This window comes from Siniperca chuatsi, linkage group LG6 (assembly GCF_020085105.1).
Source record: "Siniperca chuatsi isolate FFG_IHB_CAS linkage group LG6, ASM2008510v1, whole genome shotgun sequence".
NCBI classification, from domain to species: domain Eukaryota; kingdom Metazoa; phylum Chordata; class Actinopteri; order Centrarchiformes; family Sinipercidae; genus Siniperca; species Siniperca chuatsi.
The window spans coordinates 9290477-9308171 of NC_058047.1; the positions used below are offsets into that span (position 1 = coordinate 9290477).

Genomic DNA, 17695 nt, shown 5'->3' on the forward strand with positions numbered 1-17695 from the left:
GTTAATAGTCTAGTTTGAAAACTTAGGTTCACTGGTTTTCAGTGTGCGTAGTTGTGGTTGATTTTTAAGTAAAAATGTAAATAATTTGAGAAGAAAATATATTTTATGTGAAGGAGTTAAATATTTACAACAGGAAATTAAATGTTTTGAAGCATTGTCTTGTTAGAGATTTCTTTTTCTCATCTGCATCATTTCCTTTCATTGATCTTAGAGTTGAAGTGATTTACAAAGTAATTTATCCTCAGTAATCTTGTATAACTTCTTTCCGTGTGATATTTCCTGCAGTTTTAAGGAGAGGCTTACCTGCATAGTACAGTATGTGTGCTGTGATTGACAGCTTGAGTGTGAGGGCATACGTGTATGGTGACTAAGGGGATTAGAGCGAAGGTGATGCCAGCAGATAGGCTGAGATTACACCTGCTGCTGTGACACACAAAGAGGCTACAGGATCAGACGTAAAGCAGTTGTAGGGAGTAGGGGGGAGTGGACAGTTAACTTGAGCCAATGATGATCTGAAGTCACTGAACTTCCTGTCTCATTAAATCGTTGCATTTGGACGCTACACAGATGCAGCTGTTTTTGAACATTGGCATTGATTTTTATGTTCCAGATGTATCTCCTACGTCATAAGTTTTTGAAGTCATAGAAAAACCCACCTAATAATTTATAAAAGTGTGCAGTGAATTTTCAATACACTCATTTCTTTAAACCATTTCCATGCTGGAGCAATCTGTGCCAATGGAACTCTGTAATTTAAAAGCTCGCCTTGACCTAAAGTGACCCTTTCTCTCTTCAAATACTGTATAATCAATACCTGGCTAATGTGAAGCAGCTTTTATCCTCGATTATTGATGTGATGGAAATTACTCATTTCCACAGAGGAACAACCACCAGTTTTATCTCCTCCTACATTTGTTTTCAGAATGCTTTAATCTGAATTTGGTTTGCTGTGCTAGTTGTAAATTGTGAAATATGTAAACAGTGAGACACAAAATGTGTATTTTTATACTATGCATTTACATTTTTACAATAGATTATGCCCTTGCTTTTGTTAATTTACCACTTCTTTGGTTCAGTCTCTGCCCTTCGAGGGTTTTATCAATCCAAAGCAAAAAGAGGAAGCCAGCAAACTTGTTCCCAATTAACTGTGTAAGGGAGAAGGGTGACTGGACACCAGTATACATAGATGTAGCAAGGCAGAAAGCTAAGAGGACACTCAGTGTCAAAGTATTTAGTCCCTGCTTCCTGTAGCATGTGGCCCATATGCTGCAACTGTCAGGTGTGTCAGCAGAGATGATTAGAGGCTAACTTGTGAATGAGTGCAGGGTAGGGATTTAATAAACACAGTCATTGATGTCTGAGGCCATGCAGATGCAGCCAGCTCAGCTGGCCCTCTTTCAACACTCCCAGAGTGACTGTCGTCATCCCTTCCTGCTGAGGTCTGTTAACCAGCTTAGTATAATCTCCCCTAAAAGACACTTAGAGGAGCAGGGGGAAAAAAACCTGGTTTAGTGTGGTAGTCCTTGAGGAAAATGGTGGCAATGAAGCTTAGACAGCAGGGACCAGGAAACAGTAATTACTCAATGGAAAGAGCAGGACAAGGGGGAGACAAGGTGGCAGTCAAGGCTAAATTTAGGGTCAGCAAATTAGCTGTTGGCTATTTTATTCAAGGCTTGCAGCACCTGGCTTCAGCTGCTGATCTGACTTTAAAAGTGTAGCCTATAAGCCTATAATACAATCATAACCAGACATCTCTTCAAGTACCCTCCTTGGTTAAAAAACAGTTCAGTCCTGACAAGAGGTACAAACCTAAACATCAAGTGTCAAACAGTATGGCCACGTTATTGCCCAGCATCAATTAATGATTGTAGAAAAGGCTTCAGTCGTAGTCATCTGGACACTGTTTTCAGAATCAAGACGTTTCGGCTCCCATCCGGAAGTCATTCTCAATTGGGAATTCTCTCAATTGAGAATGACTTCCAGATGGGAGCCGAAACGTCTTGATTCTGAAAACAGTGTCCAGATGACTACGACTGAAACCTTTTCTACGATAGAACGCTCCTGGACGAATGAGGGACTACACCGTCTTATTAATGATATACATTTAGAAAATAGGCAGAAGACAAATTTAGATTTAAATGATTTATTAATTAAGAAATGTTACAAATGTGATATTTTTCTCGCTCTAACATTCGTTCCAGAAGAATCTGCCAATGCCTGACACTTTAAAACACAAAAGAAAAAAAGGATCTTCAGTAAGCTGCATCTCTACATACATCAAGTAGATAAATCACAATAACAAAAGTTTGGTTAGCAGAAGCATGGTTGTGCATGTGTGGTGTGTGCACAAAAAATAAAATAAAACTGGCACTGGTTAGATTCATTGACTTAAGCTGTCTGCTACTACTTTTATTTTATCGGTAAATCAGCAGTGTATAAAAAATATAAAAAAGGCCATCATTTAAGATTCAAAAAGCAATCCAGCTTGTTTAAAATGACACTAAAAGCCATGACAGGTGTTTATCATTCGCACTCTGAGTAAGGCTTCAAACCACTGACCTTTAAATGTGAGCAAAATTACATTTCCACAACAAAAATATTCTTAAATAAAAATGAACTTTCAAATGTCAATTGTCACCACTCCATACAGCCACCTTCTAAGTGACCAATAACTGCTAGCTCATCTGAAAACCCTCAATGAAAGTGACAAATTCAACTCATAAGAGAAAAAGAAAAGCACTAAATGTGTATTAAATGTTGGCATATGACAAAAATGAGGAAGAAACAAAATATATACAGCACAAAAAACATTGTATGCAATATGCAAAGGCGTCATGTTGCTTTGGGCAACAACCCCTCTATCCCCACGCGCCACATATAAGCCAGTCTTCACTGAAGACCCCTCATCCCAACAACCCCCCATCCCCACCCACATATATCCGCTCATACACACACACACACACAACATCACGAAACACGATTACGTCACTAAGCCTGTTAGTTTGGAAAAAGGTGAAGCACTGTGAAACTCCCCACCCACCTCCCTGTCTTCCCCCTCTTCAGTCAGAGAGGGGAGACAGGGTCTTGGTGCAGTCGTTCCACTCGTCCGTCTCTGGGTTGTACACCTCCATCGTGTTGAGGAACTCGTTTCCATCGAAGCCGCCCACTGCGTAGATGGTTTCGCCCAGCATGGCCACTCCTGCATTGCTGCGTGAAGATGTCATGCTACCCAGCATCCTCCACTCATTGCGGGCAGGGTCGTACATCTCCACACAGCGGAGCGCATGGGAGCCATCGAAGCCGCCAACAACAAACAGTTTGCCTGGACAGAGTGAGAGACATTAGTATCAGTATAATGACAACATGACTGTGTTCTGCACAAAAACAATCACCCAAATTGAAATTCATAACACACTTAGTTTGCTTCTTGTAAACATGTTAAGTCAGTTTTCCCACACATGATGTTCTTGTAACATATACACACACTAAAGAAGCTGCCACAGAACTGCAACTTGCTGAACCAAAATCTATGGTTCCACCATTCTCACCCGTTTGTGGGCTTACCTGCATGGACAGCAACGCCGGCCCCCCTGCGAGCCACATTCATGGGAGCTATCAGGGTCCAGGTGTTGTTCTCAGGGTTGTAGCGTTCCACAGTGTTCAGGCAGTTCCAGGACTCCGCCCCTCCAATCACGTACATAAAGCCATCCAACTCCGACACCGCTGCCTGGTGCCTCCCTGAAAACAAATTTGCTTAATGAATACTACTTTCTAATTTCCCCTCAGGCTGCTAAAAGACCTCAAGCTGTCCTCTGAAGAATTGTTATCCTACTTTTCTTCTCATTTAACATAATGTACTCTGTGCACCAACAATCCAGTTTCCCAGAGGGAATAATTGACACTTTACATTAAAAGACAGACATTTATTATCCCTCTGAAAAAAGATATTACTCAGTGTTATGCTTGAGGTTATATCATGTTATATGCATCAAAAGATAATTGGAATGTATGTGGGACTGTGTGGACACGTACTGATGTTAAGGGAGGCACAGTTGAACCAGGTTTTGGTCACAGGGTCAAAAGCATCACAGTTCTTCAGGCCCTTCTGCCCACAGGGGTCCGACCCTCCCACAACGTAGAGTTTGTTGTTCAACGAACAGACACCTTTAAACAGAGGACAGGAATGAGCTAAAACGGCAAACTAACCTAAAAGTCTGTAACAGAGAGGCTACTTTATTTAAGCTTGTTCCAGTGTAGAAATCATTAAATTCAACAATCAGTTAATAAGTCCTTGCAGGGGGGCTGACCTGCATTGCAGCGGTTTGTCCTCAGCTCTGGCACTTGAGCCCATTCATCAGCGTGTGGATCGTATCTCTCCCCGCAGCTCAGCTCGTCAGAATGTCCATTTGAGCCTCCAATCACGTACAGCTGACCCTGTGAGAGGTGTAAATGGACAAGTCATTAGATGATGATTCATCATCCTGACAAACACTTTCGTTTGCCTTATACACTTGGAACTACAAGGACCTGCTGACATTAAGTTAACAGAATTTAGAAACCTAACTATTTGGACAGAGAGTAGTAGTAAGTATGTAAGTATTTGCACAAGACAATTGAACACTGGACAGGTCCACTCCTAGGCCAATATTAAACATGTCACTTTATTGTAGAGTCAATAAATCTGAGAAAGATGAATTGTAAACTGTACCATGAGCACTGCCATCTGGAATCGAGCCCTTGGAGTCCGCATGGGAGCGATGAAGGTCCAGCGGTCCTCTTTGGGGTCATAACACTCCACAGTCCTCAGACACTCTTCTCTGTTGTAGCCTCCTGCAGAAGCATCAAGGTTACAGTGGAGCTATGAGGTCTTACTTTTTCTGCATAACCCCCATATTTAACAAGACACTGATGCTCAGATTCCATCATGTATCCATGGTCAGCCTCACTAAAGCAGTTCAAGTCCCAGAAAGAAAGTTTGACATTAGCACTGATGGCACTACATAAAGAAACTGAGCACCTCAAAGTAAGTTTGTCACAGGAAGTCACATGCTTTACTCTTGGCTTAATTTTCAATGTGTCCCAACCTTGTAGCTCCAATTATATACACCATACATGATAAAATACTCCAATTTATCCACAGTAATCATTATTCTTGCACTGCTTTTACTTTTAAATCACCTTACATATGCACTACCTTCGTTAGCATATACTCATAGTGACAGCTATCTGTAGTAGTTCTGGTGGCTAGACAATCACTTCACTGCTACATTTATTATATTCTTGTGTGTATTGGTGTTTTTTTGTGTGTCGTATAAGCTACTGGATGACTAAATTAAGTATCTATCTATCCGTGTGTATTTCTAACCTGCTGCGATGAGTCTTGCGTTCAGGGCTGCGGTGCCCAGGCCAGAGCGAGCATAATGCATGGGTGAGAGCGGTTGCTCCTCCAGCTCCTCGGGCTGGGCCTCGAAGCTGAGGCTCTTCATCAGGCAGGGGGTGGCAGAGGGAGATGTCTGAGGGCTGCTGCGACCATGCAAGAAGATCACACACAACACACTGTCCAGCACAGCCAGACACAGGTAGGTGTTGTCTAGGGGTAAAATTGGAGATTGTTAAAGCCACTTCAGAGGGGAGGGGGGGGAATTGAGATTAAACTCAGAATTCTGGAGAAAAAGAAAAAAAATTCTGATTTCAAATGCTATGTCCTTTCAAGTAAAGTTGCTTAGTTTTGAAGTCTCATGTAGTTCATACACACACTTACTTGTGGTCTTCTCAGAGGCGATGTACTTCCACTCTCTCCTGGCAGTCTGTTTCGGGGCATTTGCTGCTTGGTTGGAGGGCGACAGGCTTCCTGAGGAGCTGCAGCTCATCTGTCTTTGGGTGCTCTCCCGTACGGGTTTCTTCTGCAAGAGCACAGTGCAGCTACAGAAGCCAAGCTTGCACCACAGGCCCACCAGTGACCAACACCAGCTAATCACACTCCAAACTATGCTTAGATCCAGCTGGTCTAATGTAGACATAATGAACCTGGCATTAATCTTGTCCGAGTATGGTTTAAAAAAAATCTCACGCCATCTGAAGCCAACAACACAGCACAGCAAACTACAGTCTCAGACCACACTACAATCAGATCTAACAGCACACAGTTCTGTCTCAACTCAAAATAGAGGGTAAAAAGCTGAGAGCGATCACTGTCCGTGCGCAACAGGTTGAGATTAGCTTAAAAATATAAATATGGTTTTAATATATCCTCAACAGCATAGCCAGGCAGGCAGGCATCATAGCTCATTTCTTGCTAATCTACTGACATTAGTCTTTACATTGTGGCTAAATTGTGGTATTAAATGAGCCTTATCTACTTCTAGCCAGGCACAGGCTGTGTAGTATTTTTATGCATGGCCAGGCACAATCTGTACAATAAAGCTACACACTGCCAAGCAAAATGTGGTAGAGACTTCATTACAGTGAAGTCAGGCACAAGCTGTTGAGTACCTGCACAAACTGAAGGTGGTCCTCCTCGCCACCAAACACCTCACTGTGCCCCTCAATCACCAGCCCTCCATCCACCAGCTTATGGTCAGGTGAGTAGTACAGCGTTTGCACCTGAAAGACAAACAGGAACAACACCCATGTGGCTGTCTCTATGGCAACACAGAGCCCCAGCATATAGGGGGATAGGAGGGAGGGAGGAGGAGGAAGAGGGAGGCCAGTGCTGTGAAGAGGAAAAGGGGGAAGGGACGACAGCCTGGATCTTCAGTCACTTGGATGGAAAAGCTTCCTTTAAAAGACACACACATGCTGCTGCCACTGCATAGAGTGGGTTAAGTGTTTGAGCTCAAGAAGATATTTGACAGTGGCTCTCCTTAATTTGCATCTAAAAAAAGAGGGAGCTGGTGAAGAATGAGAGGCTGCATCTGGAAAGATCTTCTGTGAAGAATGAAGAAGAGGAGGAGGAGGGGCTGCATGTCACCCTCTTTTCACCTCTGCTGCTTGGAAACCGGTCCTCTAGCTGAAGGAGTTGGTCATTGTGATGGCAGCCACAATAGGCAGTCAAATCCAGATGACTAAATACAGTAGTGCTGGTGTACAAATTATCAAACTAATCTTAATTATTACCCTATAATAGATTAAATCCAACAAGAAATAAAAGAAACCTTGTATGTTCTGTTGAGGCCAGACAAAGTAATACAATGAAAACATCTCAGCTCAGTTGCCCATCCGAAGGGCAAATTTTAGAAAAGGAGAAAAAAGCTAAAGGCTCCAATATTTTTTATAAAGATGTGAGAAGCTGAAAATGATACTTTCACCGGGAAGGTTAATAATTCATTTGTAGTCCAGTGAAATACAATATTCATACTGAGCAAATAACTGCTTATTTGCAATGCTGTTTTCTGTCCAATGCCTAATTTGAGTGGTTTTGAATGTGCCAGCAAATAAGTAGGCCTGTATGAAAATATACTGTTATGTGCAGTTATGGGACATTCAATTAGATGTATTTATGGCTTAAGGTTTGTTAGCAATGTGTTCTGGTAAATGCAGAAATGGGATGCATCTGTATATGTGGCATGGACAGATGGAAGCACAGTGTTGCTTGGCTGCAAAGAGAGGCTGCCGAGAGGCAGTAGTGCTCCTCTCCTCCCTCTCTTTTCTCTGACTCATTACCCTGGTGGCTCAGTCCTGGCTCCTCAGTCTGGTCTCCTGCTGCTGCTAATAAACCTACAGGAGAGATAAATCAATGGGGAGGAGGGCCTGTTAGTACTGGAGCAACAAACGCGCACCTGTTCAGATAGTAAAGTGGCAGTGAGACAGTAGAATCAAGCGTCAGACCTTTGAGAACCTGTGTTTTTGTGTTTCAGAGGAGAAGAGCACTGTAATACTCAGATGGGGTTGTATTTAAACCAACCACATACCCAAACGAGAACAGTGGAAACAAAAAAACAGAGCAAACAGCAGCTCTTTTCAGCTCACCTCTAATTTGTAGTATGGTTCAGGGGTACAGAGTTTCTTACTGCAAAAACCTCAACAAATCAGAGGGAAAAAACAACAATCCTGACATAGCAGCATGACAGTGGCATGCCATTTCTATTTCAGCCCCCTTAATGACTTCTTAATGTCAAAACCAGGAGGAGTCAGAGGGAGGGGAAGGGGCAGGGTAGGAATGAAGCCAGATTCAAAGTTGAGACTGCTTGCCCTTGTACTGACCTCCTCCATAAGTCGTTCCAGTTGGTCTCCATTCTCCCAAAGGCTACGCTGCACCCAGTTGAGCACCTTCGAATAGAGCTTGCCATTGCTGGGCAGGGTCAGGTTGTCTTCTAGCATTACTTCTAACTGTAAACACACAAAAAGGGGGTGAAACAGGAATTAGATTTACACACAGTAGGAATAAAGTGTTTGCTTAACTGTAGAAATCAATACGGTGTCCTTTATTGCTCACTGGAAAACTTCATCTAACTGGCTGATTATTAATTTATCTGAGGTACATGTGAGTCATTACCTGTCTAACTGCTTTATTTTGCCATAGTGACAAGATTCACCTTAGTATCATATTAAGTTACCTGGGAACCACCCACACTCATAAAACCAGTAAGCCCCTGGAGCAAAATTTAACTTAAGTTTGGATTAATCACTGGGTGAAATGTATTTTAAGTATCGAACAGAATATTTGTAGGTTCAAGTTGGTTTTGTAAATTCATGTACTGTCTAAGAAAATTCTCAAACAATCTTTGTTGTGACTCAATACAGGTAAATTTTTTGGTTCGCTTCAGGAGAAATAAAATATTACCCATTACATTTTTAACTCCATCTGGGGTTGCAACAAGCCAAATTTAATGCCAAGTGTCGATAACAAGCTCCTGGATCCAAAGTAATATCTTCAAATTGCTTATTGTGTTTATCTAAGTCAAAAAGCCTCAAGGTATTAAATTTACAAATGACATGGAACTGGAAATAAATAAAAAATCCTCACATTTGAGAAGCTGTAATTCACGAAAGTTTGGTATTTAATAGATAAAGTATTTCATTGTCAAAGAAATAGTTATTGACTCATTTTCTAACCAATCAACTAATAATTTTAGCACAACTCCCAGCTAATGTACAATCCTAAATCAGGGTAAAGCACAATGGAGGCTAAACAGCATGCATTTTTGTATTCCAACCCAACTTCATTTTATTTATCTGACTTGCACGACCTCAACCAGAGAGTTAACTCGTAAAGTACCTAACGCAGCCCTCATGTTGAGCAAAGACCTACACACTGTAACCCGCCTACGCTTGGTCTTTCTGTTGCATATGTTAAGTCCCCTGCCCTAATTACATTCTCAGCAGGATTTAACGGTAGGAAAATCTATAAGAGGCACACCTTCATACTGTAAGTATTGTTAATCTCATGTTAAAGTCAGAAAGGTAAAAATGCAAAGCTTAATCCAGTACATGTTATTCAACAACCTCCAACGCTGGCTAGTTTAAATACAGGAGCAAAGGGGGGACGAGAATAGGCATCTTCTAGCAACAGTAGTTGCTGTATATGTATATTTTGCTGCTACTTCTGACTTTTGGCTGCTCTTACAATTTACCATAGGTACAAAAACAAAAACTTCCATCCTGTGCTGCCTTGTAGCTTCATGCTCAGAGAATGGCCCCAACTCTGCCAAATCATCCATAACTTACTGGTACAACTTAAACTGACTTAAATACTTGTACAGAACTCTTAAAAACATAATGGCATATGTGCTCATTTAAGATAGTACCTTGAGGCGGGGAAGTTTGAGGAAGTCCTCCTGTTCAGACACTTCCAGTAGATGGTCCTGGATGAAGACGTCCACCTTGGCCAAAACTCTGGCATCTCCCATAGAGCTGGCAAAGTTACGAAAAGAGATTGCATTCTGGGAATCCATTTTAGACAGCAGGTAGTCGCCACAAATCTGAAGAGTGAGAAAAAAATGTTAGTCATTAAAAAGATAAGTTCTTTGTAACATGTAAAAATCATGTGTGACATTTGACTAAAAAGCAGATGAGGGAAAAAAAATACCTGTTTGACTCGCTCCATCTTGAACCTTTTGGCTGCAGAGTAAACTTCCTTGACCAGTTCCTTGTCTGCCTTTAGCCTGTGTTACACAGAAGGCAAAAAGAAAGAGGTTGTCAGTCAAGTTGTGAATTTTGCTGTGAAGATCAGAGGCAAAAGGTCTAAGGCCAAAAGGTGCTACTAACTGGGCAGTATAGGCATAGTTGAGCAAGATCTCTACAGCCTCTGGGTCCAAATCCTCAAAAGTGACATGTGAGACTCCATGAGGCTCATTGTCACTATTAAAGATCTCAAACAGGTAGGGACTGCAGCAAGCCAGAACAGCACGGTGAGCCATCAGCTCATGACCACAAACCTGGACAAATTAAGAGAAAAAGGAAGATAAACAATTAGGATGTGTAGGAGTTTGTTAAAAGGAAACCTATTACAAAACATATACCTGTGTATTTGTTAAAGGGAAACAACTGCTACAAAACATTATTTTAATGTTTCAACATTTAAGGAAACTAAAGAGATAAAGAATATCTATAATAAGAAAAGCAACATGATCAATAGTTAAAAAAAAAAAAAAAAAAAAAAAGCTGCTATTAGATTCCATGGGGCCTCAATGGCAATATCTAAATGTCAATTCCTGATTGGCTACACAAGTCTCTCAGAGGTCTGTATTATACAACTGGAGGGAACAGGTTCCCTCTTGAGATATGAAAGCAACAGAAACAACAGGAAACACTAAAGTAAATACACAAATCTTTAAGATATTTTTGAGAGAGAGAGCGAGAGAGAGATCAACTTCAGATACATCCATGCCTTTACAGTCACCAGATCTCAACCCAGTTAATAATTATATAATATAAACTCATCTTCAAATCTATGTAGTGATGTTTGTAACCATCTCTGATGCTATATGTCCTTTTGTTATGCCTGACTATTTTCTTTCCATCTGCTGTACTTAGGTCTCTCTTGCAAGGGGTGGCCTGTTTCCATACTAAGACACTTCATGTTTTTCCTTTAATTTGTCATATATACACACATTTCAGCCACACAGGTTGTATTGACATCTTGTGCATATCCAACTGTTTTGTATTCTCAACAAACCTGTTTGTCATTTTATCCCCTATGGTGCACCTCGCTGCCAGCTCTTATGTTTCACAGAATGACCTAGTGGCTTCCCTGGAAGAAAGTGCAATGACCCGTGTGTGACAGTGTGTGTGTGTGTGTTTGCATTAAGCGTACCTGCAGTCTAACATCACAGAACTGACCACTCTTTCTCAGAGCGTTCATTTTGGCCACGGTGGAATCCAGAAAACTCTCATCCTCAAAGATCAAATAACCGTTTGGAATCATCTTGGTAAATTTTGATGGTATGCCTGCAGAGGAAAGGTAAATAAAAAAAATACTTTTTTATACATTTTGCCCAGTAAAGCAATAATACCCAGCATGCTAGTCTGTCCAACATGCTTTCAGCTGGGCAACATTGTAATAGCTGGTTTTATCAATTGATTACTAGAAAGAGGCTTAGGATTAGGTGCCTGTAATGTGCATTGTGAATTATAATCTGTCCTATGCATTAGTCATGGCCTTACCTAATAGAGAATAATGCAAATCCAGGGAAGCACCACTGCTGAGAGTAGAACAGGAACCGAAGGTAGGCAATAGGCAAAGTAGACTGAGATCACAGTGGAACCCAAGTCTTCTTCACCCGAGGAGAGGGATGGGAAGTTGTTAGAAGAAATGCCAGTTGACTAAACGGGCGTGAGCAGAAGGGAGAAGGGGAGCAGCCGCACGGACAAACTATCAGGCTTGAAGCGACTGTAATCAAGTCCTCGGGATCCCGTTGGCTATAGAGTTGTACTTATTCTGTGTTGGTCATACATTATAACCTAGAAGAAAGTGAGAGAAGGGAAAAGGGGACATGAGTTTAGCAATTTTTTCTTTTAAAGAGGAAAAAGGGCAAATAGCTCATTTTGAAATAAATGCCACTTGTTCTTGGCATGCAATTCTAGCACAAGTCAGTTCCACGTGATAAATCAAGGCAACCTTGGGCACGGGGTGGCAGTTGAGAACACTGCCCTCCCTCTTTCTCTTCCACTCTTTCAGCGGCCTTTTCACAAGCATGCAGTAGAGCTCACAATGTTTCCACGTTGCCCACATGCATACAAAATTCAAGAAAAGACGATCTGATTCAGCATACATCAGTCCCTTCATCTGATCACATTATCCTTATCGAATTCAGGATTAAAACTGGAATTCAGCATTTTATCCCAAATATGCTGTAAACCAAAAGGCATACAGCATTGGTAGGTAAGCACACCCTCCATTTAGCGCTTTAAATCTCCACACCTGCTGCTACGTTCCACCAGGCCATACAAGACCATTTAATCCAACTCTTGCCTTCAGCTCTGTCTCCACTCTCTGAAGCAAGGCCACTCCAACTCTATTTTATGTGACAAGCCCCTTTTGGCTGGCTCCTCCCTATAGGAACCCTTTCATTCAAGCACTGACCTATAAGGAAAACGCAGGAGGGAACAACTTGTGACAGTATTTCCACAGCCACTCAATCGGTGAGATACAGTGATGGGCTGTTTTATTTTTTTTTATTTAAAAAAAAAAAAAAAAAAGAGGAGGAGGAGGCTACATGGCTGCACTATGAATTCACACAAGCCCCACCCACCCACACTTAAATGTCACACCCAATAGAGATCGTCCCTATCTCTCAACCTCAAAATATTTTATACTGCTATTAAAGAGTTTGGGTTTCGCTAGCCGTCAAGCCTCAGGCAGCTCAAACTGTGCCAATGTGACAGCTGACGTAATTCCATGCCTAACCATCTCAATTTTGCACATATGGGGAGAAAGAACAAGACAGACCATAGCAGCTGTCCCATAGTCTGAAATTGTATCCACACTCCATGTGACAAGGCTTTCCTGGGTAGCCTAACAGTGTTCTGTATCCAACTCGCATGCAATTCTATCTCATTAGAAAAAGCTGTGATTTACATATCTGCTGCGCCTATAATGTACTTGTGACTCTAGCTGCTGTCATTGACACATTTCAGTCGCAGCATGTGAATCATTGTGCAAGAATTTGTAAGTAAAATCCTCTTGTTTGTGTGCAGAATAGATATATCTATATCTCTATATATCTATCTATATATCTATCTCTATCTATATATCTATATCTATATAGAATAGATATAGGCTATAATCTGGCATATTTACATTTGTGTAAATGTTCATTAATATGCATTGTTCCCCCCTTTCTTTAAATAAATAAAAAAATAAATAAATAAATAAAAGCAGGCCTCTACTCCTCAAAGAAACATGTGACTCTAGGACGCATTTGACAATCTCCTTGTCTGGCACACAGCAAAAATATAAACAAAGACTAAAACAAAGTTTCATGTTTCGTTACATTGTGCACAATCCATGGGTAGACTTCAGCCTAGAGAGTTATCTGCTAGCACGATACAGACAATGTAAAACACAGCCAGACTGACATTAGAGCAGACAAACAGTATGCCCTTTGTATGCTGCTAAAATAATTACTGTCTTATCCACAGTCAGATGGTTTGAAGGAAGGTATACTAGCACATTCTTGCAAACCCAAGGCCATGTGTGAAAGGCACTTTTGTAATGAAATAAGATTTTTCTCACGACATTTGTCTTACGGTGAGGAAAAAAAAAAAAAAAAAAAGTCTTGCAGTGTAAGACATCAGTGCACTTTGAATTCAGCGACAGTTATTTTCTGTTGAAATACATTCGCCCTGAGCTATGCCTTTTCTTTAAATAATCCCTATAATAACAGCAACATGTGTGATTTACTTGTTCAACCACCTGCTTGGCACCTTTACACATGTTACACTTTCTGATTAAACAAATTATTTAGGTTATGACTTGTACGCCAGTCATTGGAAACTGCCATCTATCCAATGTTTAAAAACCACCTACAAAGCACAGATACATGTGTACTTGCCAGATCAACAAAACACTCAAAACCAGTGACCTACTAAACTCAAAACCACACTGCACCGTGTAAATTTAATAATCATAAGTCAAGTATCAGAAGGAAAAGAAAATGAGGAATTATGTTGAGATCAGATTACTTCTCTCTCAGTTAACTCCTACCTCTTTGACAACATGTACACAGTACAATGCAAAGGGAAAATAAAAAAAGGACAAAATGTACAAGGAGAGGATGATGGCTACGTCAGTCTGAAGGGGGGGAAGGGAATAAGAGGAACTATGAAAAATTTATTGCCTAGCTCTGAAAAAGTACCTTGCAATATTTGACAACAGTCACCGTCAGCTGAGTTTTGTTTGAGTGTTCAAACTAGAAAGATGCTAATCATATTCAGAATGCAAGTTAAATACACACTGCTGTGCTGCACTACCGTTTTGGGTTTGGCAAAGATGTGTGAAAGGCGGATGTGTAAAACTACCAAGCTAAGACTGCTGCCAGACATTTTAATGGGTAAATGCGCAAGCACAATGGCACATGCTAGAATATAGTCTTTTTGTATGGCACTGAGCAGTGTTTACAGCAAGGCTGGCATGGAAAGCTATAATTGACCATGTCTGCGTGTGGATGGAGTAAACACTGACCCAGTTTTGAGTCGTTATGCAACATCTGGCAGAAGACTCCTTTTGAAGCCTCAAAAACTCAACTCCTCCACGTGGTTGGGTCCACCCCGCTTGCCTGATGCCTCGGTCCCCTCTCATTTCTCCACCGAACACTTAAACTAACACTCCACCAGGCAAGCCACGCCCTTAGCTATCTAGATAATTCTTTAATACAGAGTTGCCACTTTAATAACAGCTGTGATCAAACATCTTCTGTAAACTGATAAGACAATCTTACGCCGCTCTGGGAATCAGCAAATGGCAATTCAGGAATGATGCCTGACTACATGAAAACTGCGGTACACTGACGATGTATTAAATTGTTGTCTTCTGGGGAAATGGTTGCCCTTCTGGTCACTTATGGGATATGGGCACACAAGATTCATGTCAAAAAACTAGAGTGAGAATAGGGAAATAACTGACAAGATCACGTTAAGTGGCCGCGTATATAGGAATATATGTATAGACAAAAAAAAGCCATGCGGACTTGGTGAGCTGTAAATGTGGCTATATGGGCACACACTTGAAAACCAGGGGACAAAAGGAGAGCGAGAACAAAGCAAATGCACAAAAGAGAAAAGGTGAGATTGTTCACAACTTTGTCACAGCGGTAGCTCTCAATGTATTCTCTCTCTCCATTTTTCCATCTGATTAGTCAGGCACAAAAGTGCAGGTCAGACGCTGAACAATCAATGCTTGTTAGACACCCCTCCAGTGGTGAAGAGAGGCATTGCTGGAGATTTCATCCAGTTGGATGGTGTGGAAATTTACCGCTTAAATTGAACACATTTTGAACAAGGGAATCTAATAAGAGTGTGACAATAAAAAATGAAGGAGGCAATAAACATTGTATTGCTTTTGTGTCTATAAAAATAAATAAACCCACACCCTTGATCAAAGCAGTAGCAGAACTGAGAAACTAGAATTACCTCAAATGCAACAACACACTCTACAAAACAATGAAAATGAGGGTCAAATGTGTTTTGAGAAATCAGAAAGCCCCCTACATTCAAAAAACTCATTTTGATAACACTTAAGGAAGTAACAAGGAGAACATGTCTGAGCATGGTCACTCAGACAGTAGGGATATTTTATTTAACATCTGTTAGATAAGCCTTTAAAGAGCCAGCTAATTTGTTTTCTTCCTTTTCATATAATCATTCATATACAAATATGGGAATTTTCCACGTGGCTGCCAAATTAAGAACCGGATTAAAAAGCACTGTAGGTCAAACACTACTATGGCATTAGCCAACCTGCAGCCGGTAGACACTATATACTAAAGCCTTAAGGAAATCTGAAACGTTAAGAATCGGCTAGGCAATCTCTTACTAGACAATCGATACAGTACAACCAATAATGCTCAACCTTGACAGCAACAGTGACGCGTCAATATTATCTAAGGACTGGTCACAGCCCATAAAATCTGACAATATGGCACTAAATGGAGGGTGAAGAACAGGATGTACCCATGCTACGTTACCTACCCACCCACCCGCCCGCCGCCGCCGCCCCCGCCAAGTCTTCCAATTGGCCACCCAGTATCTTGTGTTTGTCTATTCGCTGCAAAGCAATGTCATTCATCTGCTTGCCTCGTCCTCTGGTGGAGTAATGTACCAGGGCCATGATGTCTGGTGAAGTGCCAGAAGTCATTTAGCTAGTCTGCACATACAGTATATCCCGCCACCAGAAACAGGGTCAGGAACGAGAGCCCCCTCTCCCAAGAATCTGATTAATTAGACTTTTGTACGGATTACAAACGCAGACGACACAAATGCTTTATTACAAGCGAGGTAGGCATTCACGGAGAGGTCTGCCACGCTCGGAAGCTAGTGCATGTTAGCCTTCTAACTAGACAAACTGCTGCTTAAGCTAGCTAGGATAAGAAGCCACGAGACAGCCACGCCGGTGTTCCGGCTTAATTAATTAAATTGGACCATGGCGATTACATTCGGTCGTTTGCCCGTGTCCTAGCTCAACGCGAGAATTAACGTTAGCTTCACTATTCCGTTAGCTGGCAATATGAGCTAAATATCCGCGTCATTAGTTAACGCTAGCTGTATGCGCAAAGCGGCGGTTTGTGCGACATTGTCCGCGCCCGTAACGTTACAAGAGGCATTTCCAGCAGTTTCCACCCAAGTCTGAGCAAAGACACCATTCATTCTAAGCGCAAAATAAATATCTAGCAGTAGCTAAGGAATGACGGTCACATTAGCGTTTAACGGTTTCTCCACATTTTAAGCTAGCTAACGTAACTTGACAAAGACGTCAAACAGCATAATTTCCTCTATGATTTTTGTTAAAGACAGAAAAAAAATCTTACCTGAGGCGTTTGACAACAAACGATATTAGACATATTTAATGCGAATTCAGAGTTGGTTGGTTCGGGTTAGAGCAAAGACGCAACGCGACTACAGGCACGGCTTGTTGGGCTAGTAGTATGTGTCTGATCCCTCCCTCTGTAGTATAAGCACGTCCACTCTCAGTCTAGTCTTGACTAGTTCTGGCAGAATGGCCGATTGGTGACTGGAAAGCGCGCTCCCGACAAAACCTGTGCGACCGCCAAACCGCCAGTGACGCAATCATAGGTGGGCGGTCCTTCAACGCCTACTCATTCTCTGAAAGTGATGAAATCCAGGGTGCAAAACAGTGTATGAGTGGATCATAGGCCATTTATGGTAAACAAAAATTCACTTTTCCAAGATTTATAGTTTACCAACTTTCTAATGTCTAGATACAGTTCATAGTAATGGTATACACAGTCAGTGGTGGAAGAAGTAGGCTACTCAAGTAAGTAGCCATAAAACATTATAAAATATACTTCATTAAAAGTCCAGCATTCATAATTCAATGATCTCTGTGAGTGTTATCTTATACAGTTTATCACTGGATTTACAGAATATGTAATCAGCATTTTTTATTTTGTAGTTGGTAACGATGGAGCTGATTTTACCTTCTTTAACTAATTTAAACTATAACAATGTATCCTATTTTATGAGCTCATCATTGGTTTTGTGTGTAAAATTTCATTAACTAGTAACTATAGCTGTCAAA

General features: G+C 41.2%; 1 protein-coding gene across 2 annotated transcripts; it reads right to left on the minus strand.

The window, feature by feature from the left end:
• Positions 1-2127: 2127 nt before the first annotated feature.
• ivns1abpa (influenza virus NS1A binding protein a) lies at positions 2128-17163 on the minus strand. Of its 2 annotated transcripts, none has more exons than XM_044199190.1 (15): positions 16965-17163; positions 11605-11901; positions 11255-11388; positions 10207-10376; positions 10028-10103; positions 9747-9920; positions 8203-8328; positions 6493-6603; positions 5762-5903; positions 5366-5590; positions 4709-4830; positions 4308-4434; positions 4033-4164; positions 3565-3738; positions 2128-3322 (listed from the first exon to the last, which is right to left on the minus strand). In XM_044199190.1, exons 3-15 carry the CDS (start codon positions 11363-11365, stop codon positions 3060-3062), a joined length of 1953 nt encoding a protein of 650 aa, XP_044055125.1. In that variant the 5' UTR covers positions 11366-11388; positions 11605-11901; positions 16965-17163; the 3' UTR covers positions 2128-3059. The 2 variants fall into 2 exon arrangements, with proteins under 2 accessions (XP_044055125.1, XP_044055126.1); XM_044199191.1 differs by lacking the exon at positions 16965-17163 and adding an exon at positions 12362-12384.
• Positions 17164-17695: the final 532 nt, after the last annotated feature.